The sequence below is a fragment of the Aythya fuligula genome, chromosome 10 (genome assembly GCF_009819795.1).
Source record: "Aythya fuligula isolate bAytFul2 chromosome 10, bAytFul2.pri, whole genome shotgun sequence".
NCBI lineage: Eukaryota > Metazoa > Chordata > Aves > Anseriformes > Anatidae > Aythya > Aythya fuligula.
This window is the reverse complement of record NC_045568.1, coordinates 4,948,611-4,976,438: the sequence shown is the minus strand read 5'-3', so window position 1 is coordinate 4,976,438 and position 27,828 is coordinate 4,948,611. Positions and strand designations below refer to the sequence as shown.

Genomic DNA, 27,828 nt, shown 5'->3' with positions numbered 1-27,828 from the left:
TAACGAGGGATGGTTTTTCAGATGTGTTAAACTAATCATTCTTGATGTGTTCTCATGGAATCTCCCACACCCCAAAATAGCCATTTACTTCAACAATGTATATGCATGTAATGCCTGCTTTGTTTTTCAAGGCACTTAGTCATTTCAACTACAATACAACAGTAACTTTGTCTCTTGATATTTTTAGGGGCTCCCTTTGGAAATTTGGTGACACATCTGCTATATTCAGAGTTGAAATTCTTCTGACTTCTTGCCTGGTTCAGCCTGATTCACCTGAACTTTCCCTAGATCAGGTAAGAAGAACAATTAATTGTTTTTAAGGATTAATGGTCTCTTGTCAGATGAATGATCTTCTGTTGAAATGCTGCTTATCCAAAACACAAGACCATGGCTATCTCCATTTATAATACAGCTGTTGTCTTGAGGGAATAACTTCTGTTCTCTAGATAAAACTTGAAGACTTTGAGAGACAAAACAAAATGAAAGGAAACAAACGCATTGGTCTTCTCACAAACAGCACAGAAATGCTTGACTAGCTGCTATTTTCCAAAACAGAAACTGTTCAGGAGCTGTTACTGGTGAGCTACATTAGGAGGATGAACAGCTGCCTCAGCCCTGCATGGAAAGCAATACTGGGCAAACGCTCAAAGACCTGAGCAGTGGGAGTTCTGCCAGCGGCCTGGGATGTGCTCCTAAAGCTGGTGGTATTTCTGTCCATCACGGCAGTGGCAGCAACAGGTTGTCTTTGTAGTTTGAAAGCCTATTACTTGGCGAATGCCTTAGCTGGGGAGGAAGAAACGGATATAGCTATCTCCAGTCACATCAACAGGGTAACAGAGTCCCAAAATGAGATGGGTTTCCTCGGAAGAAAAAAAAACAGGACATGAACGGTAGTTTGTTTCTGCTTCCAGCTCATGAAGTATAGAAATCAGTTTCCTTTCTTACCAAACAATACAGAAGAGTATGTACACACCTGTGATTTAAGAGCACTTTATTGTTCTTTAAGGCTACTTTTAAGTACAAAAAAAAAGATGGCCTGCCAAACCTTTTTTTTTTCCAGGTGAAACAAGGCCACAAAAGAATGGTATATTACAGATTTACAAACACAGAGAGAATCTTTCCAACTGAACTGTAGATAACCTGGCTCTGTGAAGAAACTTCACCACGTCATGATGGTGAGTTCAGTTTAGTTTCCTTCCACCTCCCCCCAACCCTTTGGCTTTCATGGCATTATTGTCTTTAATATATGTTTTACTGGACATATCACATTAAATCTTTATTGCCCTCAAATCCATTTACCTATCTCAGATAAGTAAATGTAACCTTGTAAAACAGCTATTATTGAAAATATTAGCTTTAAAAACATTATCTTATTTGTGTTTACAAAGAAATATAGGAGTCACATTTTCCACAGAGTCCATCTACAGTATTAGTATTTTACTGTTATAATGCTCAGTAGCCTGTAGCAATAACAAACTAGTGGCTATTAATGCTAATGCAGTGTTCTCATAGAATAACTGTGTTCCTGCACTTTTACTGTATTACAGACAAATCTACAACAAAAAAAAGATCAACTTTTTTCTCCAAACAAAAAAATGAATGATTACAATAAAGGAAAGGGAAAAATTAAATAGCTACATATCATTAACAAATTAATTGTTCCTCAAAAAATACCTACAAATTTCTCTGTACATTCTTTACGCACAGCGTAACGATGGTCTTAAAGTTACCTATATAAAAAAGTGTTTTTTTAACAATCTTCCTACAGAGAGTAGGGTACTGAATGCCAAAGCAAGTAAGCGTTGACTACCCAGTAAGATGGTAGTGAAATGTGTAAAACTGGGGGCTTAGGGTTTTTTTTTTTTTGCCTTTTTTTTTTTGATTTTTTAAAGAAAATTGAGCAGCCACCTTCTCAACAAGAGTAAGAGCCAATCTCCTGATCTTTCTACCCTGCACCTTTTCCAAATTAAATAGCTTAACTTTAAAAAACCCATAAAATAAAAGCCACAATGGACCCAATACTGTAACACAGTCCATAATACATCACATGTAGTTTATCTTCCAACTAGTTCTAACTTTCTACACTGAACCAATCATTTCAGGTAACCCAGTATAAAAAAAAAGCCCTAGTTGCAACTGTACTGGGAAGATGGAATGTATGGGGGAGAGTAGTTATACTTAACAAGAAGAAGAGAAGCTCTTAGTACTAGCACAGCTGTGGTTTTTATGCCTGCCTCTATTGCCTAATTTCTAGTTAGTAGCTATTAATATAGCAAATGATAATAAATGCAGTAATACCTGTATAAAGTTTTCTAATGGAGGAATGTATGCTGCAACTTGGCATAGGTTTATGAATAAGCTTACAAAAATTAAAGATCATATTTCACAAACTGTAACAATCTGTTGTCCAGCCAAGATACGTAACGGTAGCAGTTTCTGCAGCTAGTTAAAGGTGGATTACACAGACTTAGTTTTAGGAAGCAAATTCCTGTTAAGCAGACAGTGCTGCAGACAGAAACAATTACTTAGTCATGCGCAAAGCTATAGCATCCTGTACCACGCATCATATATTTCTAAACTGCGTCATTTGAGGCCTGTCCTGAGGCTGTCCTCTTTTGCTGGCTGCTACTAAAGTGAATATCAAATACAAATATCATAGAGTACAACTGTACCAGCAGTAAGTATATCTAGGATTGTTACTGACAAAAATAAACTAATTCTGAAGAAAAGCTAATAAGTATTATGATTCTTACTGTCTATACATTAATAGATACCAGCTATTTTTCATAAAACATGCATCGTTAAGCACTATTGAACCCTCCAACCTCAGCTCTATTCTAACAAACTGCAGTGTTTAGGAAAAAATGCCCGTGTTCTGTAAATTATGCAGTCCAGTTGCAAGCACTAAGCACCTGAAATCTAAAGAGAGAAAGACCTATAACCTGTATGAGACTTCCCCTTCCAAAGCTGTTTTGCTTTAAGAAAAATCAAACTGATAGAAATGTCATCCTTAAACCCTTTTTTCAGCAGTTTGCCCTCAAAATATTAGCATCTTACCAGAAAGTTGCTATGCAACTTCAGTCCTCCTCCAATAGTGCAAATCATACATGACAGTTCTTTTCAAGTATATACATACAAAAGTACTTCACAGAGGGAAAAAAAAAAAAAAGCAATGTAAGCAAACCAGACAAATTCTAGTCTCAAGAAGCTAGTACAAGCAAAAAGCTTTTGGGTCAACCAACTATGTGTAATGGCTTTTGTGGATTAGCGTGCATTTTTTAAGGGGCAGCAGATTTGCATCAGAGGTTTCTTTGGTAATTGAGGCAGGAAAAAAGGATGCTACATCATATGAATCTTTATGAAATAGTTCCTGCTATCATCTTTAAAGGGCACCCTTTTACAAATAAAAAGTGAGTACACAAAAAACGTGTTGAAAACTAATCTCCCCTCCCCCAACACTATTTTAAGCACTGTTCAAAGCTCAGTCAAACCATGCAAATTCACAAATGTAACGGTCCTCTCTTCATGAGACTACGGAGGGCGAGTGATTATGATTGACCATATGGGAGGAAGGGGAAGACTGGCCCCGCCGTGAAGCAGACTCAGGACTGCTGGACACTCCGTCCTTCGCAGCTTTAATCTGAAGCCATGTATCCCCAAGTGCTTTGGCAAAGTGGTCATCAACTGATCCTGTGATGGACACAGAGTTTGCCACTGGCTCAGGCTCCTTGTAATTCTTGCCAAGGCTTCGGCGGAAGTGCTCTTCCACCACTGGGTCACAGGCAGTGGTAGCTAGGCAGGGAAAGAAGATAAAAAATGCATTATTTCAGTGCAGGCAGGAATTCTTTACATCATTATAGAACTGGTAGTGAAAGTGGGGGTGGAGGGGGAGGGAAGAAGATGGAAGGATATAAAATGAAAACAAAAAATTGAGCTTTCTTTCTTTGAGTGACCTGCACCAGGTAAGTATTTTCTATATAACTACTGTTCTCCCTTAAATTAGTAACAGGATTTTTACACAGCTGCAGTTCTGATTCTGTGCAAACCCTCTCCCAAAGTAATCACATAGAACTTATATTTAGGCTTAAACAGAATTAAAGATGGGAACAGTTTCTGAAGTCAGCTGCCGAGCCTTCTGAAATCAGTCAGTTGGGAGCAGGACCCTGTCCTAATTTACTGCATGCCAAAAGCTGATGTCAGGGTTTCATCCTGCTTGATGTGCTTGTTACAAGAGCCAGACAGAAAACAGCATGAATCGTTACCTCTGTATCAGGTACTACTAGCATTAAAATGGTGTTATACAAGAGGAACAAAGAACCTTAAAAATCAGATTTTGAATAATAGCAATAAATGGTTCCTCAGACTAAATATTAGAGAGTTGCAAAATTACAACTTAGAAACAAAATCTGTGCCTAAATTATCTTTCAAAAACACTTAAAAGCATGGGATCTGTGCCATTGTCCTTCATGCTACAAAAAAAGGTTTGATGGGTCCTACAGTAAATCAGTATCACGCACAAACACCTCATCAAGTGACAAGAGAGAAATATTTTCTGGAAACATTTTTAACTATTCCAAATCCCGTACAACTTCAGCTGGGGTCTCAGTGAAGAAGCTTTTCTTAGACAAGTAACAGCAGTTTTCTAGAAAACTTCTGTCTTAGATCTCTAACTGCCGCTATCTCCAGGTGTAATGTATCCCCCAGGGTCTCACTTCAGCTTCTAATTCCAGTTTTCAACACTACATCAATCTTTTAAAATAAGTAAATAAATCCTATCATGGTCTTTTAGGTCCCTATGCATGTCATCCTGGTGCTCTTACATTGCCACATTCTGGCTGATGAAGCTGCCAAGGAGTTGAACCAACCCAGGGCATTCTGTCTGAAAGGCTGTGTGCCGAATCTCAGCATCAGTAGCTACAACCCAATAGGAAGAAGACTGTGCTCTTCCCCTAGCCACACACTGAGAGAAATTGAACACAGATTTTCCAAGGTTCGCCAGCATGCACTGCATGAATTGCATGGAAGGCAGAAAATGCCATCCCTGGGTTGCTATAGGAACTGCCCGCCAAAACATGTTGTGTTATCCATGCAGAGAAAGGTGGAGGGTATGTGCTTTGGAAGAGTATTTGTATCTACAGGAAAAGATTTTTCTGACTGCAGCTGAATCATAAATATCCACTGACTACTGAAAGGCTGGGGAAACTAAAACACGGTTGGATTTGCTGGTCCTGTCTGCTTGCTGTTTGTCAGCTAGAGTAAAATAAATAGAATGACTTATTTGGCTGTATGCTTGCTTGTGTTTTGGTGTTGTTTAAAAAAAATAAAAACTTAGCAAATTAAGAAAAAAGAACACCTCTCCCTGCCTTCTGCTGTGGCATGGCACTGATGGTTAGAAATACTGCAGAGGGCACCTGTGCTGGTACGCCTCTGGGTAGACAAAAAGACTTGCCTATTCTTTCACCTCCTTTTATTCTTGGTAATACACCAGTGCCTACACAGTTAAAGTTAGTGAATGATTTTGCTGGCCTCCACATGTAATCAGTCAGGCAGTTTGAATGCTGACAGGTAACTTACTGCTAGAGGGTCTTCTGTAGGCAGGCACAGCCGAACCGCAGCCGCTGTGAGCAATGGGGCAGTGGGAGAGGTTGCAGTTCCGGTTGTTGGCAGAAGCACACGTAATGACAGATGGACGGTTCTAACGTGGAAGAAGAAAGTAAACTGTCACTCAGTGAGATAGTTAGACAAACCTGTACAGGAGCACAACACTGCAGAATCAGTTGATATGTACATAACCGAACTGAATCCCAGCACTGAAGTAACTCATGGAATATCCAGTTCAATAAAGCGCATTAATATCCCAAATATTCAGCTATTATTTCCGTCTGTCTCATTAAAAAATACATTACATTTCTGTAATGGTTCTTAGTTATTTAAGTGGCAAGCCGCCATACAAAAAAACAGATGGTATAAAAGCATTAAGGTGATTTTTGTAAGGACAGTTTCAATTTTGTATGCATTACATATGCAGCACTAAATGCTTATTTCATTATTTATCCACATCCTTGGGATTACAGGACAAATTTTAAAGGTATGCACCTTCTGAGTGTTAACCAAGTTTTAATGGCATCATTTTTCATTCAGAAGTTAGCCTAATTCTGTACTTCAGCCACAAAACAAGAAGCCAAGAAGTATAAAATATTAAAAGCTCCTGAGCAAGTTTTGACTGTAAGTACTTTCCTGTTGAAATTAATCTGCCTCTCTAGCACTAATTAATGATCATCCTTTTTCATTCAATGAAATACATGCAAATTAATCAAAATATGTATTCACATAATTTTAATTCCACTATGTATACTTTCTACAAAGCGTAAATACAAACTGCTCTCCTTACAGCTCTTTAGCATGTAAATGTCATATTGAAACAATGCCTTAGGAAAAGAAATGTCCCAGTTTCACCAGATGGCTAAAGGGAAATAATGCAGGTATTGAACTATTTTTGCTTTGCATCTTTGGTATATTTTGTTACATAAGGAGTCCCTTCTGCTGTACTCAATTCAAGTTAATTGTTCAGTGTGCAAAAGACTAACAGAATTAATGTAATTAACACAGTTTTAATTTCTTGTCCATTTTATAAATCTCCACAGCAAACCTGCAAAAATCACGATTTTACCTAACACCATACAAAGTAAATGATGAAGGCAAGAGTTTTCATTGTTTAGTGGTTCTCTAGTCTAGACAGAGTAAGAGCAAGACCAAAGTAAACGAGATGAGCTTTCAAGTGAAGATTTAACTCTATCAAATTATTATTGTCTGGACACAATCAGAACAAATGCTATTCACATCTTACTGCACTAACAGAAAAGTCAAAAAGTAAAGAAAAAATAGTGAGTTCTTTGATTTTTCTGTAAGAAGTTCATGTATGGCAGGGTTTTTTTAATTTTTTTATTTTTATAAGGGGTGAAATTTCGTGCCTCTAAGAAGCTGTTTGGGCACTGTATGCATGCATTTTTAGATATTCAAGACGTGAGAAGTAGAGAGAAGTAACAAGAGAGCTTGTTTCAGGAATGCATGTACCAATACCACAAACAATTTGAGAGGGAGGGATAAAGCATCTTACAGAATCCCCTGGTATGATTCTGGGTGTACAGGTGCACTGAGCAGACTGTACCTATTTGTATATAAATACTGAGATGAGAAGCTGAGAACTTAGCAACAGTGACTACAGCACCTGTACACTGCCTAAAATTGGAAGGTATTTTTTCCTGTTCTCTGTCAGAAATATACAGTAAAATGAAATTTCATTCAAGGTGCTAAGGTAAAAACAAACAAACAAACAAACAAATAAAAATGTAGGGTTTCTTATTGTTCAATACATTTTTCTTCTTTTTATGATTTCTACTCTGTGATCTTGGCAAGGTATTACCTCAACATCCTACTTCCTCAAGAAAATAGATTGTAATCTAGCTCAAAATGTCAAAGATAACAAAATAGAGAAGAATCTGGTAATAGGCAATAGGAGTGAGCCCAAGTCAAACACTAAAATAGAAGAGTGTCAGCGGTGTGAGCTGCCAAGCTGAGGAGCAGCAGTAACACTATCAAAGGGCACCAGTGTCGTCAGTGGAAGCCTGTCCCTTCCTCTTCTGTCATCACTGAATGCTGAGAGCAAAGAGGAGCTGTTCTGCACAGAACAATAACTCTGTGACCTGGTGCCAACTGATGCAAGATATCAGTGACACTAGTGTAAAGCTAGGCATTTTGGCACAGCAAAATATAAAAGATTAGTGTATGTAGCCAACCATGTTAAAACGTATGAAGTAGATGTAAAGTATATGCTCCAGTGGAAAAAGGCTTTCAACAAATTGCTTATAAAAAAAGACAACCTCCAAAAGACCATCCACTCCAAGTGTTTACCCTTTGCAATACATCATTGTAGGTGAGGAAGGAGGGAAGGAAGGAAGGAAGGAAGAGCTTGGGTACATGGGCCAATTTAATTTCTCATCACAACTCAATTATCTTACTTCACCTCCCCACTTGTGAGAAGGATAAAAGCACGTCTGGCACATAAGAAAACTGTTTTTGTATAACTTGCACAGAGATGGCTCATCTTCAGCAGTTCTCAAGGAAAACAAATACAATGTATATGATGGCAAGCAAAATAAAAATAAAAATAAAAAATAAATAATAAAAACCACACACACACACAAAAAAAAAAAAAAAAAAAAAAAAAAAAAAAACAAAAAAAAAACCCACAAAACTACCAACCAGCCAGCCAGCCAAAAGCAAAACAAAAACCATTCCTGCATGTGGAAATGAAGTGTAACATTATCAAAGATCATTACACTTTGCTTTAGGAAAAGTCATCATGAAATAGTGATCCAACATTGGTCTGGAACAACACAGTGAATGCTTTTGGCCGGCTGAGACAACTGATGTCACTCCACCTTCTTTCACTTGAAAAATTCAGTGCAAAATTGTATTTAATGCCTTTTCTGTCACCTCTTCCTCAGCAGTCCTGGCAGGGTAAAGCTGGTACATAGCAGCCGTTGGCTGGATAAAGGGTAGAAATGCACTCATGGATTGCCAGTGGGAGCACAAATAAAAACCCTCTTTACCTCTGAATTGCATCAGTTATTGCCTAACAGGTACTGGAACCTTGCTTATCCACAGAGCAACTCAGACTTTGCATTCCCAATTCAAACCCATGGGTTCAAAAGCTTAGTAAAGAATCAGAAGCAGCAGGGCGGCTAGGAACTCTCTGACATACATTTAAACACCAGAACTTACTCACACAGAACACACTGAGCTGTGGCATTCGCTGTGCATTTTTAAAATACACTTTGCCTGCAGAATTGTATCGCCTATTATTGTAGCTCACAACATGTTCTGCTTACGTCTGGGAAGTCCTCTCTGTGCCTACAGCAAGGATTTCTACAACCACCCAGAGCTTCTAGAAGCCCGTACCTGCTGCCGTTCCACAGAAGTCAGTGTAGGTGTGATGCCGACTGTTCGGGTTGCATCCATGCTGTTTTTGGTCAGTGCTAGAGGTTGATCCATGGTCAAGCTTGGGATTGAGGCGTACATGGCGTGATTGGCGTGAAGGCTCATCGTTGGGGCAGCAGCCCTCTCTATTGGGCTGCGACTCCTCTCTCTGTGCTCCTTCCGGTAATCTCCGTTGGCAGTCTTGTTTCTGATACAAGAAAGAGAAAAAAGTCAGAGGACTTACTGATTTTTTACAAGCTGTAATGACATACGCAGCATTCAATCCCTTTAAGAAAGGTGAGGAAGGGCATGTTGCTTGGCCTGGGGGGGTGCAGCATCCCTCATTACGGTACCCCTGGTCTATCCAGTCACCCCCCAGCAAAGACAAGCACATGATTCACACCTGCAAGCTCCGGCAACCAACTTGTGTTTTTTTTCAGAATTCTTCAGAATTTTTTTTTATAATTTCCTAAGATATTTATCTAAATGCACTGAGCTAAAACAACAACTGGTAATAACTGATCTGTTAAGATCGGACACCCTCACATTTAAAATACCATTAGTCCAGCTCCGCCCCCTAACACTGCAGTATTCTCTAAGCACTGCTGAAGCCCAAAAGTGTTTTCTACTCAAAAGACATGGGTTGATACCAACAAATACAGTGAGTCAAAGCAGGAAGCACAATTTTCAGAGCAGCAAATGGAAGAAGCACACTATACTGCACATCTAATTATTACAGCTAGCCTTTAGAAGAGTCATTTCAAACTCCTGCTGAACGATAAAACTCAGCGGCAGTACTCGCGCAGTTAGGCTGTCACTCATTGCAATTAACAAAATCTGATCTTGTACTCATGAGATATTTCAGTTTCCATACGCCCATAAAGTATGGTGTCAAGTGTTCACCCCTTCTTGAAAGGGAAAGCAGCACGTCAAAGGAACGGTGCTTCCTCCGCCTTGGTGAGGGCAGCCACTCGCAGCTGCCGGCAAATGCCGAGGTAAGATGGGTACGGCTGGCAGCCTGGCACAGCCCCCAGCTGCATGCTGCTATAGCCACTGCCTTGGTGGAAAATACCAACCTCAGCCCGTCCTTCACATAAGGAAGAACTAGAGGAGAAAGCTGGTTCCTTGGAAAATACGATCTGTCTTCAGCAGCTCTTGCTAAAGTTCCCTGAATGTCTATCGCAGAAATGAGTGAAATCCATTTACACGCTTTTCCCCTAATTTTTAAGTGCATCACAGCAAATTAATACACAGGAACAATCTTTAAAAGTGCTCTGATGAATGTTAGGCAGAGACAGAAAAGAAATAGAAAAATGCTTTCTCTGATAATGGAAATATGGATGTACGAATAGTATCCAGTATTGGAACAAGTTACAAATCCAAGAAGATGCTGCCTATTGCAACGCCCGAGAGTCTCAGAAAAGGAATGGTAAGGGCTGAAGGGGGGGAAGCTATGCAAACAGAGGAAAATGCGGAACGCCAGGGTTATTAAAAAAATTCTATAGAAATATAGAAATCTTGCAGGGTTATATGGGGAACAGTCACCAGAATAGGGATACAATCTGTAGCCGTTCAGCCCCCTGCCCCCCAGCTATCGCTTGTCCCGTAACTGAGAAGCTGCAGATCAGCAGAACCAACCATCAAACCTCACCTTTAAGGTTTCACAGCTGGTGCCCAAGATGTTCTCTGAAAATCATGTGTGTCTTGAATCCCTCTTTATAGGCCAGATTTAGATGCTACAAAGCAGCACGCAAACCACAAGGAAATACATCCTCAGTGTTACATTTAGGTCTTTTGCCAGCTTCGGTACCATTTCAGAACACAAGACTACTTTACAGTATCAGCATTCAGAAGAGAGAGAGCTCAGAATTGCGTTGCTCTGAGCCAATGACTGATGAAAGCGTGTGACTTAGTGGCAGCAAAACAGACTATATTTAAAGTACAGTAGCCTCATCTTAAGTTACAGTGCAGAAGACTTCCAATGAACACTCAACAAGCTGTAATCCTTCACTACCCCCTGAGAAGCAGGCTGACAAACAGTATGCCTTTACGGACTGCTTTCGTACCTGGGCAACAGCCGTCAGAGAGCCTGGTATGTAACATGTGGAAAGGCAGCACCAAAATTGCTGTTCAAGTGAGAAGGGCGGAGATGCTGTGTAGGGATGGCTCATTCTTCTCACTGCAACGCACTATCTTTGGTGTCTGCAAGCCAAAACCTTGATTTTCAACTAAATATTACTGGTCTACTGCAATTTAAATAACAATTCGGAGGCTAAAAAAAAATCAAATACAGCTACAGTAGATTCCTACTTTCCACTGCCTCAAATTAAACAAAAAACAAACCCTGCTCAGAATGTCAGAGGGATTGTACTTTGTCTTAATAAGCATGAGCTAGTTCTCAAAGGAAGAACTTTGTTTTCTCCACCAAAAATACTTGTAAAATGAAACCAAAAACGTACCTACACCAGTTTGTGTTGTTTTTGTTTTTTCCTTAGAACTGTGATTTCAACTTCTTAGAGCTGCATTTACATGAGGGAGATGAGAGAGAAGGCTGTCCAGTGGCCAGAGGTGAACAAACCTACCCAATTCCCAAGCAAAATAAATTCACTGTTTTACACAGTATTTCACCCCTCCTTCAAACAAATAGTCACGGCCCTGAATACTGGTGGCTGCCAGGTTTGCTTCCGAAAAGAATGAACTTTCCTGCAAACATTTTTGAAGAAGAAGGGACCAAGAAACTGGGCAATGGGATCAGCATGAAGGCAGGGAGCAGCACAGACCTTCCTGCAAGGTACCTAAAAGTAGAAGAGTTCTCTCTGTAACCTCAGCAGGCCCCACCCCGATCCTTTCTGCAGGCAAGTAACTCCCTCCTCCTCCATCACAGCAACAACTCCCAGACTGAGAACAATTTATACTCAAAAATCTGCTCAACATCTACCTTAAGATAAATAGTCTTGGCAAAAATGAGAAATACCTGAAGTTCCTACACCCACATCAGGTATTTTTTCTGAGCCCAGCTCAGAACTGGACAGCACTACATAGCGTAGGAACGTGATAGCTCTGCCCCTGTGAAAGCACACCAGTAAGTCCGCAGACCCTCCTGTTCTGCTATAAATAGCAAATCCCACAGACATCTGACTCCACTTGTAAAACTACTGTATGTAAAATTCATTATTTTCACATTACTAAGTTTTAAATATGTCTTTAAAAATAATTTTCTATTAAAAATGCCTTTATTCAACTGATTTTTTTTCTCTTTATTATTGAGAAAAGTAATCTGAAAAACGTAGGAAGTGCAAATTTGGCTATCTATAAAAGAGGCACCCAACTTGTAAATTAGAAATAGTTCTGTTCTTGCTAAAAAGCCAGACCACAGGAACAGTATGAAAACTGTTACTCTATTAACTTATGTGAAAACAGAATTCGATATAAATATTTCATTACAATATTTTGTATATTTTTCTTCTGACTACAGTGATGAGACTTCTGTTTTGGAAAACTGCTCTGTTCTTGTTCTGCTTTTAGATGCTTTGACTGAAGAGGCAATCAGAACTGCATGTGTTTCACCATAATTGTGTTTCACCACAGTGAATTAGCTTCAAAATCCCCCACGTGCTGAACGAGTACAGAGATGCATCTCTTAGTTCAAATGCAGGGTCAGAAAGTTACAAAGGAGGATTTCTGGCCATGTTTGGAAAATAATTTGAAAATTCCAAACAGCTTTACCAACCCCCGACTCCACTTTGTCTTAAAAGCCATCAGTTACCTAACTTGGACCCCGCCTTCAGAGGTGCATCCGCCAGTGCATCTCCACAGGCTGGAACACAGCTCTCGGTGTCAGGGGGGAGCTGAGCCAGCATCAGGCAGTGGGACAGCACCGCCACAGCCTTACGTGTCACCCTTACCTCCCTTCTAATGGAGTTATCCAAGCTACTTGCAGGTTTATTTTAGCAAAATTATACAACTCCAGCCTTAAATTCATTTCTCCAGCACTTGAAAAACAGACGCTGTTTTCCATGTTTCTCCCCAATGAATCATAACCGAGGCTCCAGCACTTACCAAGCATCATGTGCTCAGATGCATGTCATACCAAAACCACACACATCCTGACTGCTAGCTCAAAGCCTGCTTCAGTTCACTTCTCAACGTTTGGTAATTGAAAGCAATGTTTCAGTCCTCTGCCGGAAGCAGTTCAGAAGTAGCTAAAATGCATTGTTCTTAGATATTTTCTGTACAACCTTTAAACGCAGCTGTTCTGTCCACTGGCACCAAGCAGCGGTAATTCACACTTGTCCTGGAGGAACAGGCTAACTCTGCCAACTGCTTAAGGAAAAGGAAAAAAAGAGGCCCACCGAAGGGGACAGTTTTGCTTACACTCACTTCCAGCCTTAGATTGCTAAGGAACAGATGCCAAAAGTATTACTGTACCTCCAAGTGAAGAAATCACAGACGTTTCACACTCCCTTTGGCAGAAACAGAGCTCTAACTTGAAATGGTTGTATTGTAGGAGTGTGTTTCTCTTGCAGAAAGAATAAGTATCCACTTACATTGCTTCTTAATTAGCATGTAAGATGTTTTTCTTCACACAAACACAATGCATGCTATGCTATTGCTAAATGAAAACTATTTCATTTGTGTAACTTAATTCAAATATTATTATTTTTGGCATCCTTTATAATGTTCATTTTCTGACATCATCTACTGTACTTACTCACTAACACTCAGGCTTGAAAGAGGACAGCTGCTTTTGTTCCAGACCACTTAAGGATTTATAGGCCACTGATACAAAGTGTCTCCTCGGTCACTTCCTGCAGACCCAGCCATTCATACGCATTGCTGCTGTTATTGTGAGGTGGCAAAACAAGAACAGAAGATATTGCAAAATACAATGATATATATCCAGAGGGGGGAAATCCTAAGTTGTCCTTACGCATATTTTTTTAAGCAATCTAAATTTCCTTAAAAAAGAAACAAACAACAGAAACCTGAAAATATTAGCTTTTTGCTTGCCATGTGTCAGCCAATTACCTGAAGCATTCAGGACATGAAAACCAGCCCAAACAGCTCTTCAAACCCGGTCTCCCTTGACTGGCGGCCGCCTAAGTGCAGGACCCTTTTTCCTCCCCTTCTGTAAGCTCTGTGCCTCCCTCTTACGTTGAGTAGCCCTTCCTTTTTATGGCTTAGCACTCCATCCCAAAAAGCTTCCATGTAGGCGATTTGCAACAGATGATTGTTTTTGCAGGAATCGTTTCCTCTACAGAACATGGGCATGTTCTCTGGACATCCGATATGGTTTCCTAACAAAGATAAAGAACACCTCCCCCCCTTTTTTTTTTTTTTTTCTGCCACCACTGCCATTTCAGTGTTACTTGTTTGGTGCATCCCCCCTGCAGGGGAACTTTTGCCCTACCTAGAACTCTGGTTCTGCCTAAGGCAGATAAAAGGGGTGGCTGAGCTCTGCTAATGCCCTGCTCACAGCACTGCTACAGCAGCTCTACGCTGTGGCTCTGGAGGATGTGTTAGGACTGCCAGAGCCCTGCAGCACAGCAGCTCCCGGTCCAGCTGGCTGCCCAGTGATCTTTAACCAAGGTCTGCATCTGGCAAATCTGCCAGTTCGTCCCCCATTCTAGTGGATAAGCAGGTGGCAAAGTTTTCACTGACCATCTCTGGCTAGAAACAACTCAGCAAAGGCACCCAGGAAGTTAAGCACTGCCTCAAAGCTTCTCCAGCCACCTATAATTAAACTTCACTCTTCCCTGAAAAGCGCTTTTGTTCTTTTGAATTTTTCTTGACCATCAGGCTGTTTGGAGAGTTAAGCATCATACTTACACAAGTTCTTTAAGCTCAGAGGTATGCATGCACTACTGATTTCCCCCCTGCTCTCTCCACCCTCTGTAATCAGAAGGTTGCAGTTCCTTCCCATTAAACTTCAAATTATGATTTATTTTTTTTTCAGCTTACTGCTATAGCCAGTGGAAAACCCTTTGAGATGAGAAGTCAACTTAAATAAAACAATCAAAACATATTAACAAGAACTAGGATAACCTTACATACAAATATAGGTCAGACTTTCTAAATTTATCCTTGCTAAACCAAGATTTTTCAGAGTTTAAACCTTGGAGTGGATAGTTACTTCCAAATGTAATCAGCCAGGAGACAATAAATCACAGTAAAAGAAAGAAATAAAGAATAAGCTGTAAAACACATAAAGGAGCATCCCATCACTGCCTGCCTGCAGCAAGCGACACACAAGTGCTTCCTGAAAGTGTAATACACACAAGTATGAAAGAATGCAAGAGAACCACATGATGTAAGACCTTAGTCAAAAGCCAAACCCACAAAACTGAAATCTAAATCTAATGTACAGTAAAATCAATTAACGCAATCCCAGATCCTGCTTACATCAAAAAAAGGAAAAGGAAATCACCCAAATCTCTGTTCACCCACTGCTATTTCTGCTCTGCTCTTCCACTGGCTGCTCACTCACCTCCAAACCTCCTCAAGTCAGCACCTGATGGCTTATTTTGAAGTACCATAACTTTTTGAAGAGGTCTTATGTGAGGTTATACCTGAGCTGTCAATAGCAAATTGTAATATACAGTAAATATCTGCAAAAAATCTGAAATGGTAAGCGATCTATTTTGTTCTGCTGAGGTTAACAGTATAGATGAATTAGCCTGTTGACAAATTAAATTAAAAAAAGACAAATCCCTACCATCTGAAAAAGGAGAATGACAGAAAGTTCCAGCATTTCAGTATTACCGCAATAACGAGTGTCCAAGTATAACAGGACATTGCAGTAATGATAAAAAAAAAAAAAAGAAAAGTTTCTTAAAATGCACCATTGTGGCTACGATTTCAGGAATGTAAACATGAGCCCATTTCATTTCTTCAACATGTTGTTAAACTTTGGGATCTAGGTGGAAACTAACATCTGACTACAGCTCTCATCTGCTCTGGGTTTTTAGCGATTTGGGGATAAAAAAAAAAAGTACTCAGCCAGTCTCATTAGCCAAAGAAAAAAATCCTTCTGGTTCTTTAAACTGTGACATGACATCCCTGGCTTCCTTGCTCTAATTATTTAACACGGTGTCACAGAACAGCATGTTTCTTGGAGGGGCGACAGGAGAAATAACTGAACCTTTAAGATTTACCTGATGCAGCCACCTCCCCATAACTCTACTCAAAGAGCAACAACAAAGTAGCTCTGGTTTCGTTTGAAAAAACACACGATATCCTAAAAAATACATAAGAGAAGAACCATTTCTGCCAACTGCGAAGACCAGAAGACGGAAGATGTAGATGCTACAGAGCTGGAAAAAGGCTCTGCAGAGGCTGCAGTCTGTCCTTACAACACACGGGTACTGAAATTACAGAGTACTTTTTTTTTTTTCTTTTCTTTTTTGGAAGATATTTGCAGTAAAACTACAAACCTCATACAGATCAATGCAGACCTGACACGCAATCCTAGGCTTGCCTGTCAGGACCCAGAACTAAGGTCTCATTTCTGTCTCAAAAGCAAATTATACACAAGTCACCATAGTACCTGGGTGCTTGAAGGCACAATAATCTAATTCTGAGAAAGTCAAATTAAGCTGATGAAAGAGAGGGAAGCCAGCCAATGTTGACATCTGGAGTGCAAGTCAGGCTACCGCATATATTGGGATGAAAAGGACCTGATCTAGAAAGGGAAGTCACCACCGGCATGGAAACCAGAACTATCTGTGCAGAAGTCTGAGCTGTTTCGCATCCATAAGGCACTTTGCATTGCTCAGAGGAGAAAAACATCCAGAAAAGAAAGCGATAAAAGATGAGGTTACAGAGACACTTCAAACTTTCCCTAAAATTTCTAACAAACAGGAAGGAAAATCCAGCAGTTTAAGGAAAGAGTGAAGAGGCTTCAAGGAGAAAAGAAGGTCAGAGGGGTTACTGGAAAGATTCAGAGACGGGTACAAATTAATCATTTTATAGCTAACTGCAATGCCCACCCAAGAACTTCTGGCAGGCAATTCCTCTTACATTCTGCTCATTCATGTGCTGGGTCACGTGCAGCTTTTATACTTCAGCCATGTTAACATCCTTTTGAAGTCAAACTTGGCACATGCAACAAACCTTTCATACCGAGTCACTGGAAAATACTGTAAAAACTATTTATGATCACACAGAGAAAACTATGGGCCAATGTCAGGAGAAAGCTTGCATATAAAATACACACGGCAGCGGGTCATGCCCTAGTGCAACGAGATTAGCCACATACATGTGTGCTCAATATTGCCAGGGTACATCACAGTCTGTTCTGCAGGCTCTGGGAAAACTTGGTGGTGTTGAAACTCAATGGTGAAACTGTGCAGAACTGTTAGAGGAAATAAAAAATGGCAGTTACATTTTCTTACAATATTTTCTACTTTTTGATTTGAAAAAAAAATATAAAATACTTGCATTCATTACTTAACACCTGTCATGCAATGATTTTTGCAAAAGTTGAAACTAGCTTAAGTCAATCCAAGAACCCCAAATTTGCAAAAGCATATGGATTTTAGTTAGTTCAATCACACAGAAGATTTCAACAGATGGAGTCATAGGGCTGAGGAGCAGATTAATCATTTTCTTCAAATACACGAAGTGCAAAGTAAAAGATGTCAACATGAGAATGGAAAGTTTACTTAGGAAGAGCTTTAACAACACAAGCTATTCTGGAAATAAGGTCAGAGTGCTGGAATTAACTGTGTCAAATTGTCAGGAGATAGGATTATAGAGATTTGTTTTCCAGCATGAACAATTCTTAAGAGAAAAAGGAAAATGGGCCTGGATCATTAATGCCTAGAAATTATGGTTTCTCTCCATCAGATGCACAATGTAATGTTAGCAGATGTGAAGCAGGGAAAGCTGAGAATGCACATTCATTCAATTTCAGACAGAGATTTCAAAAATACCCAAAAACCAGGCTTTAGACCTTTAGACAAGAAATAGTGTTTAAATAACTTTATTATTTATTTTTTTTTAAAGATTTTTCATGGGCTGTTTTATAAAACAAATAAACATTTCATTAAAACTTTATTGAAACTGTTTGTAATTGCTAATAAAATCTGAACTACTGGAACCTCTAGAAGCACTATAAATGCACTAACAGCTTCATTACATTTTGCACAACTACTCCTAGCAATATAGTAAAATAGTTCCTGTGAGAAGCTGATAACCAAAGCAGCCACAGCAGCAGCACCTCACATCAGTTACTCCTGCTTTCGAAGTGCCCAAGCCAAAGGTTGTCAAATTCTGCAGTCAACAGCTTCACCTCGCTTCTGGCTTAGGGGAACCTTCAGTCAGAAAAAACAGATCACATGAAAAAGCATCTGGGCTTTCTGTTTCCACCCTTCCAAAAAGACTGATTTGTGAACACTAAATGTTACTGATGTGAAACCTGTGACAGCAAGGGTCAGGAAGCGTCGCTCCTTCTCTCAGATGGGATGAAGCAACGCGTGCCCACAGAGGCCATGAGCGAGGGCCAAGGAACACAACGGCAGGACTTTGATAGGAGCAGGGGAACCGACCTTAACTTGACTGCAATGAGCGACTGCCCCATTATTTGCAGCAACTGTACATCTGTGCCACATTAAAGGCTACATGAAGCAGTAATTAGTGTGTTCTGAGACTTCTCCCAGATGTTTTGGAAAGTTTTTCTCATGGCGTGTAGAAATCATCCCACCTCCCCCCTCTCCTCTCCTAACCAGGCGCTCCGCACTCTGGCGCTGTGACGGGACGCGTGAAGCCCAGCTCCGGGCTTAGGCCCGTGGGCAGTGGGCAAACAGGGAGCTTTGGGCTCGTGTTTTGGGTGTTTTATTTACCTAGTTGGGCACAGCATCTACCTAGGTGGGCACCTGTACCTAGCTGGGCACCACGGGTACCTTGTGGACAGGCACCTATGGAGCGCTGCTGTGCTGCAGCGTCAGTCTGTGGTGCTGGAGGCGCCATGTGAGCACTGTGCAGGCAGCGTGGCCACGGCGATCTCGTTTATTCAACAGCACGGCAACTACAAAGCGCGGCGGCTTCCAGCAGAATTTTCCACCGGGGGAAGCGGCCAAACGGCTGAGGTCAAAGCCTCCGCACTTCAATCGCGGCGAGCCCCTTCGCTTCCCCGGCGCTCCTCTGTCGCGATAAGCCCTCGCCGACAGGCGGCCCGGCGGGGCGCAGGGCCCGCCCCGTGCCCGGCACCGCCCGCGGCCGGCAGCGCCGCGCCCCCCCCGGGGCCTCACGGACTTGGCGAGCGGCGGCGGCGCGGGGCCCGCCCCTCGTCACGATAAGAGTCCCGGCACGGCGGGGCCGGGAGCCGCGGCGGGAGAGAAAACGAAAGGAGGCTGGGCCGGCAGCGCCTTCAGCCCGGGGGGAAAAAAAACGTCCTTCTTCGAGTAGAAATTAATGTAGCGTTTTATTCCGATTCTTCCCCTTCCCGAGTCATTGTCTATAGCAACCGTGTCCATAACACTCTAATTCTCCAGAGCGCAACTTTCTAGTAAATGGTACATCTGTCAAACTGCAGGAAACATCTGGGAAAACGGTTAAATAAAAATGTGAGATTAAACCTTTGTTTCCATATGGTTATGATATACATCTAGAATATGTTTGTAAATGTTACTGGTTCTTCTCTTGCCTCTCGCTAGATATCAGGCTTTTGGCCCGGTGTTGAATTTCACCCCGGTGTAGATACATAACTTCTGCGATGTAAAATTTCCCATTAATGAAAACAAAGAACGGCCCCTTGGGATAAGAAACCAAGAGCAGGGCTCGAGGGATTCGTGCTGTATTCCCGCACACACAGCCTGCCCTGCTGCTCCGGTGAGCGGGTTGGGCCCTGCACTGGTGCCTCCGAGACGAGGACACGGCTCTTCACCTCACAGGGCAGCCTGGACACCCAACGTACAAATGCCTATGGAAGCTTCATGCTACTTTACAAAAAGAAGGAAAGTTAACGTGGAAAACATTATACAGAAGTAGGGTTCTGGAACTAGCTAACAAAACCTTTCCATTTGCAATGGGAGACACATGAAAAGTGGAGAGACCTAAACTAATCCTGCCTGTTTTATTTTGGTTTTGTTTGTTTTCTTCTCTCCAAGTACGTAAAAATTGCTCAAAATTTTGACAGATTAGATCTTTCTGTGCACAACTGATAGGCTCTCAATCAATTTTTAACCCTGAAACCATCCATACCCAGCCTTTCACTGTGTTTGGCTACGGGCTCCTGAACTGAAAGGGACTTGAGCATTTTCTGAAATGCCCCCTTGGTAAAGAACTTCTGCAAAACTCAGCGTTAAATATTAACTCAGACACATTAGCTATTTTAAGTCAGTCCATGAAGGTTCAATTTAATCTATATTTGTTGAAAAGAATAACTTTGTGTAGTGAGTGATCTCCATTAATAATTAGGAAAATACATCCAGTTGATTTTGGTTTGGTCCACCATTCAAAGAATGCATTGGAGAAAGGACAAAAAAAGACAAAAGAAAAAACTTGGAAAAGCAACTTGAAACCTGCTATGTAATCCTTTGACCACTGTAATCAACAACAGCCACATTGTACCAGTTCCACTAGAAATACAGAGAATTTCAAGTTCAGCAGAATCTCTTTTAAAACACCAGGTTAATCCCTAAAATACTTCAAAGGCATATATGTTCATGCCAGAAGAAGTGAGTGAAGATGCCTGCAAGCAAATGAGAGACATTGGGTGTTCTGAGTTGTTTTGTTTTGTTTTCCTAATTCCAATTTGTCACAATAAAATGACAGTGTAAACATACCTCTTAATATCCCATGAATTTTGGAAACAAAAAGGGGTAGTTAGCAGCAAAGACCATTTCTGAAAACTGCCACAGTACGTCTGCAACCCAGTTCTAAATCTTTTCAAGCCCTGCTTGGAGCTGAAGCCAGCCACTTCCACCACAGGGACCTGATTTTCTGCAGAGCATTTCAACCATGCATTCTCAGCCCAGCTCAGAAAACAGTGTGGAGGAAAGTAATGGGGTCCTCCTATTAAAAGGAATATTGTTTATTAAGTACTTCAGATCTTACACAAAATTCCTTGCCTTGAGCTACTACATGCTTGGAGAGAATACAGCTGAGCCTGCTTCAAGCAGGAGGTTGGATGAAATGATTTCCTGAGGCCTAACCTGAATTTTTCTGTGATTTGCAAATCCAGGTAACTTCTAGGACAGCTTAAGACAGATTTAAAAAAAAATAAAAATGGCACCAAGGTAATTTCTGCTATAGTGTTATATTATAGTATAATCCATTGGATATTCATGGTAAGAAACTCATGATACACCATGGCAGCTTCCAAACTCCAGGAAATTAGCCTGGCTTTATGAATCAGATTTGCCATGGTTCTTCACTGTAACAAAAGTGAAGACACAACCTATAATTTGAAACAGAAGTGTCTGGGTCTGTTTGGCTAGGTCTAAAACTAAACATTATCTTAAGCGATACACATTAAAATAAATTATTCATGTGTAGACCTTTCTTTTAGAATAGAACAGAGCAGTTCAGTCAGAAGGGACCTTCAAAGATCATTGAGTCCAACCGCCTGGCCACTGCAGAGCTAACCAGAAGTTGAGGTTATCACTGAGGGCATCACCAAATGCCTCGAGCGCCACCAGGCCTGGGGCATCTGTTGGCCACCTCCCCAGCAGCCTGTGCCAGCGCCTGCCACCCCGTGTTGAAGAACCCCTTCCTCAGGCCCAGCCCGAGCCTCCCCTGGCGCTGCCTTTGCCTTCTAATTTAATGGCTGCAAAATTTTGTAATGGTAATTTTCATATAGAAATTAATATTGTGATCCTATGCCACCATGCCAAATAGCAATTGAGACCAACCGATCAAGAGAAATATTTCATTCATAGTACTGTATGTACTGTACACAGCCCCAAACCAAAAATGCTAACATTCAGCACAACGTGCTGTACAAGCAAAGAACAAAAATACTAGTATTCTTCCAAAACACATTCAAATGGCCAGTTTTACAATTTCACCAGTGACACAAAATCCGAATGCTTTTGAAGATGTCTGTGACAAATTCATTTCAACTGTAAATACACTGATTTGAAACCACAATTTGCTAGCATACAAACTATTTTAAAATTGCCACACCACAGCTATAAACTATTACCCATAACTGTCCCTTGTCCAAATGCAGTTAAGTTACTAATTTCTAGTTCCTAGTAAAAGCCAGAGAAGCAAAAACAGCTTGGTGTCATTTCTTTTAAAAAAGAAAGAAAGAAGAAAAAAAATGAGAGAAAAGAAAAAGTCAAATGAAGAAAAGAAAAAAGAAAAGAAAAAGAAAAGAAAAAGAAAAAGAAAAAGAAAAAGAAAAAGAAAAAGAAAAAGAAAAAGAAAAAGAAAAAGAAAAAGAAAAAGAAAAAAGATTTTTGTGCTCTTGGCATTTACTGGTGTTATTTGCTCCTTGGCAAACAAAGTGCCATGAGCAGAAACTTATCAGCCCTCAGCTCCCTGCGAGGACTCTTAAGGCAGAGATGATGCCTGCTGGGAAAAGGCTGATGTCAGCTCTCAGAGCTCCCTGCAAGGATAAGGAGGCCTTTGTTTTCAGCTGAACTGTGAAAATGAGAAAATGCCTCCAGCCTGACAAACAAGAAACCCACATAACATAGGTCAGGCCTGAGACCTTCACTTAAAGGTACAACACGCTTCACTCGCGCTCCACTTACATCACAAAGCCCAGATATGGTTAATTTTACACAGGGCTTGCCATGAAATGCTAAATACACCTTGGAAATGTAACAAAGAAGCTTCATCTGTTAGGGAGGACTGGTATAGCTCCAGCCACTTTACCCATACTTGTAATTCTTACATAAATCAAGTTCCTAATTACTCTTCTGTAAATCAAGGTGAATTTAGTGAGGTCATACAAAAACAGAGGCATGTTCCAACTTGGGGATTAAATAAACTCGCCTCTCCTTTACAAAGCAGCAGAAAATAAAGTACGGTACAAAGCACATTTTAGTTCAGCAGGATTATACTTTACTGAGTGCGTTTAAAAAAAAAAAGCATTTGAGAGACAAGAAAGCATGCAATGCAAATAAAGGAATTTCATATTACAGTGCCTGGGTTTTATTTTGAGGTAGGAGCATTCATTTTTCCCAAGTGAGGAGTTAATGGGTGTAATCTCTACAACCACAAAAATACAAAAGCTGTATAAATACAGTCCAATACACAGCCACAAAGTATAGACTTTTAAAAATTAGTCTTGCAAGGTCTTGAGTGTATTTTGATATCCTAAAGCCAAAAATTATCTCCTCTGAAAAACTGAGACTTTGATAAATTTGTTTTGTGCACAGGAGTTACGTTACATAGTTTAGAAACATAAGAAGTTTGCCAGGGCATGTGATTTGCCCTACTCCAGAAGTTGTGTTTTTCCACAACAAAAGTAAACCCGGGTACAACTCTGAAAGAACCTAATCAAAGAAAATACATAAGGCAGTTATACCTGAGCAGGGAATATCTCAAAGCTTTAAATTTCAGAACAAAAGGTTGGAATTGTTTAATAACCAAAGCATGTAAATGGATTCATTCCCACTGATGCACAGTGACTGAGATGCTAGGATACCGGTACCTAAGAGTTAACATCAAATTGCTAACATTCTGCCATCTATAATGAACCACAGCACACAGTTCTTGTCCTATTTAATTACATTTCCACCCACAATATGCTGGTGTTAAGAGGATGAATATTCAACTGCTTCACAGTTCCACCAAGATGATCACAAAGACCCAGATGTCTGAACAAGAGATGCTTGTGGTTTTAAAGACTTTGGCTTCCAAGCACTGCCTTCCAGATGAAAAAGATCTGTCCATTCTGGACAGTTAGAATAACTGAAGACATTCAGCTAAAGGAGTAAGGATTCAAACAGCACTATGTGGCAAAGATGCGCAGCCTGCAGCCCTGATATTGGGTGAGGCTGCTGTGCCCACAAACAGGGTTTGTGTCACCAACTCCTTCCTCCTGTGCATTCAGGAGACTTCACGCTGAAAAGCTCAAAATACAGACGCTAAACCTCATCTTTGTGACTGCAAGTCACAAAAATGCATTTGTTGCCACCAAAGATACTGTGCCATCTAGTCTCCAGATTACACTATATAAGTGATAAGGGCATCTCTTATGGATTTGCTTTTCTAAATTGAACGTTATCAAAACTGAACTTTAGAAGCTCGAAGTCACTACAATTGGACCACCATTATTTGTGCTCCATGAAATAATTCTTTCTTTCTCCAAATTAACTTTTGGTTAGTGCAAGCAAATCAAGCTTCTACAACACACTTCCCATCTCCAGAATTTTTGGGAAAGTTCCACAAAGTTTGAATAATTCACTTCTATAGTTAAACCAGAACGGAAAAAAAAAAAAAAAGACAACTTTATTGGCGGTGGTGTTAGGGAAACAGCAGTAAAATTCAGAGAACATTTGCAATCTTTTCTGAAAAATATTCAGCAATTTCAGATATACTGTAAAAGCTCAAGATTTTGTAATACTCAGTTGAAAGAGCTGCAGCCAAATTGAACTTATAAAATACGGTGGAAAAAAAGATGGCCTGTGTATGCCATGATAGATTGTGGTTCCTATGCAGTTGAAGGTTTAATTGAAATAGATTAAGACTCATCACACACGAATACTAGGCAGACCACCACTGCCTTTTATTATCAGAAGACAAACATTTCATATATGAAATAATCTATTGAGTAAAAATGCACCACACTGGAAAAGAGTATGCAGCTTTAAAATATGTCTAAGGGATCACGTGAAATAACTGCCTGCATCTTTTAGTTTAGAACTATGGTTGCACACGAGTCTGTTGGTTCAGACTTCATTATTTTTATGGCCTCCACTGTATAAAGTGTTATAATGTATGTAACTGCCAGCTGTGTTTTATTTCATCACCAGCATATGAATTTTTATAAATCACATCTTTTCCCACCAAGTTACATAGTAATTCAAAAATGCCATAAAATTCTTCAATTCTGTCATGTATGTATGCCACAGAAATAGAGCATATGGTTCTTTCCAGTACCACCATTTTCAGTGCCAAGAAAAGACTATAAATAGTTAAGTTTTTTAGGAGAGAGAAGAAGGTATCTTGTAAATGAGAAGTCTCTCCCTGCTTGTGAGCTTTTATTGTTTTGCATTACTTCAGTGCTGGATTCCTGATTTGTAACAAATTCCAAGACTGCAGACTACAGGCCCAGCCTCTGACTAACACTATGGTGATTTATTTGAGGATAAATACCTCTGTCCGCATCTTATGACTGAACACAACAGTCCACAGCAGAGTGGAATGTAAGGAATGCAGAGGCTGTACGAGCTGAGGCAGCAGGGAACAGTGCTCAGCTATCAGGCTGCCCTGGACTGCTGAACTGCTCTGATCACTTCCTCCAGTCAAGAATGAAAGGAATTTTTTAAGCCTGTACTTCATGCCAACCAGACCTGCATTCCCAGGAATGAGCACACAGCAAGAATGGCATTTGATGATTACCCAACACATGCACCTAACTCATCAACACCTTACCTGTATGAAACATTCCACATCCAACTGTCAGAGCTGGAGCGCAATCACGCAAGTAATGTTTAGCAACAACTGCAGCTTGCCCAGTTGTCAAGGCAGACTACAGAGCAGCTGGCTCACAATCTCCTGGCCTCTGAAAAATGCAAACCACTTCTGTTTCTCCTCCTCCTGCTTCCCCACCCCCAGAGTACAGACTGCTCAGAATCTGGGGAAGTGAAACGAGCAGATTACAAAGAACAAATGAACAATGCTTTAAAAATTCAAGGTGAGAACTTCTGTTTTGTTACAAATAGTTACATTAAACTAATTCCTGTTTCTTTCTGTTGTATGCAAACAAAACAAAACGAGTCATCACCCATCTAATCACAACAGCCTTTGTGCAGATTTTCCGTACAATCTGGAACAAAGGAAAAATCTAGCACAAAGTTTAGCATGCACAGAGATGAAGAGGATAGCATTAGATTCTGTGAACCAGAGGAAATAAAAGCAAGACACTTACAGATGTGGATTGAACATTCGACTCATTTTAGAAACATGTTCATTTTCACAGTCTAGCTCCTCATCCCCTTGGTCCATGCTGAGCTTTCTCTTGCTGGGGCTGATAGGAGGAGGGCCTGTTCGATGGTTGGTTAGAGCAGAGGATACTGGAAGAGACTGCATTCTGGGCTCACCTCTTAGAGCTGCTTCACCTACAGGAAGAAGACAAGTGAGGATGAACACAACAGGGAAAACAAGTAAAATAGTAGGGTTTTTTTTTTTAAAAAACATTATTGTATAAAAATTTCCCAAACAGATGTCAGCTGTGCACAGTCATATTTGAGACATGGTTGCAGGAGAAGCAAGGCATCATAAGCCATACCTTAGTGCTTCATACTGGAACAAAGCAACCGTTGAAAAAAGGTAATATAAGAGGGTTCAGCTCACCCCCAGATAATCTGAAAGGCTAAGCTAACACATCTTTCTAACAGTATTTTTATTCAGAAGCATTCCTTCTTACAAGCTGCCATTCCAACATTGAACTTTCATTACCTCATTCTGCAAAGCACGACTATTTGCAATGAAATGCGCTTTGTTCCTTTTCTTATGGTTGTGGTATAAATTCCAGGACTACAGTTCACATTTATGCCAAATATGCAAGATCTAAAACTGAATAAGCGTTCAAATTCTCAAATTATTCTTTTTATAAAAAGCTGTCCAAAACAAGCTTCTCTGGTATATAACTATGCAAGGTAAAAATTAGGGGGGAAAATGGAACTTGCTGATGCAAGTGTAAATTTGTCCTTAAATGTCCTTCTCCATACTTTTAAACTATGTTTGGTGCAATATACAGATGAGCACACTTTTTCAGCAGAAGAATCATAACATTTCAATTCTAAGAAAGCTGTTTTTCCACCGGGCAGACTGGTGTTAGAGTACTCAGTAGTTTATAAATTTTATATATTTTCTGATAACACTAATCAGAAAATGCCATTCACAGCATGTGGGAGTTACATATAAATAATTCCAGAAATGATACAATTAGCTTGCGTATAAACACGTCCACATAATGTTACTAAGCATGCATTAAATGTGACCATAGTATTTTTCCCATTTCAATTAAATGTCTCACTAAATGTGTAGCCTGAAGCACAGTGCTGCATTTCATCAACAGTTATGGACTTTACTGGAACTCACATCCTTACAGCCACAGGTCATATTTAGACCTCATAGGGATGTAGAAATGTTTAAAAAAAGAAAAAAAAAAAAAGAAAAAAAAAAAGAAAAAAGTTTGGGGGCTCTGAAGGGGGGCTTGAAGATGAATTAAACTGAACAGCGTTCCCTATTCTGGTAATATCCCTGAAACAGCTACTTTTGCTAGAGTTTAAAATTTGTATTTTTCCTATGCTGCCAGAAGCATTTTGTTTTTTACATGGCCATAATTTCCAAAACTAAAATTAGGATAAAGTTAACTTCATCTACAGTCCTGAGGTACCTGAGAATAGAAACCTTTGTATGCCACCACACATTTTCACATCATCACTGAAGCAGACGATTTATAAAACGTTGACCTAATTCCACACACAACAAATACTATTTTGTTGGAAAAAGAACGAGTGAGGAGAAAACCTCCTGAATGTTTACCAGTAAAAATAAGCATTTTGCCAATTTAGTCAGCATAATATAAACTAGCAAATATACACTGACCTATAATACACCACAAGTCATGATTTCTATTAAAGACTCTGGCACCAGACCTAAATTGGAACTTTCCATCTCAGCTCTAAATAGTAAAAACTGTGCCCTAGTGCAGATGCTCTC

General features: G+C 40.2%; 1 protein-coding gene across 4 annotated transcripts in view; it reads right to left on the bottom strand.

Annotated features, from left to right (window-relative positions):
* Positions 1-974: 974 nt before the first annotated feature.
* VGLL4 (vestigial like family member 4) overlaps positions 975-27,828 on the bottom strand; it is a 90,686-nt gene continuing 63,832 nt past the window's right edge. For all 4 annotated transcript variants that reach the window (XM_032193918.1, XM_032193917.1, XM_032193921.1 and 1 more), the window contains 4 exons: positions 26,030-26,219; positions 8,962-9,187; positions 5,575-5,695; positions 975-3,792 (listed from right to left, as the gene is read on the bottom strand). In XM_032193918.1, coding sequence (XP_032049809.1) covers positions 3,524-3,792; positions 5,575-5,695; positions 8,962-9,187; positions 26,030-26,219 — 806 coding nt within the window. In that variant the 3' untranslated portion in view covers positions 975-3,523. The remainder of the gene's footprint in view (positions 3,793-5,574; positions 5,696-8,961; positions 9,188-26,029; positions 26,220-27,828) is intronic.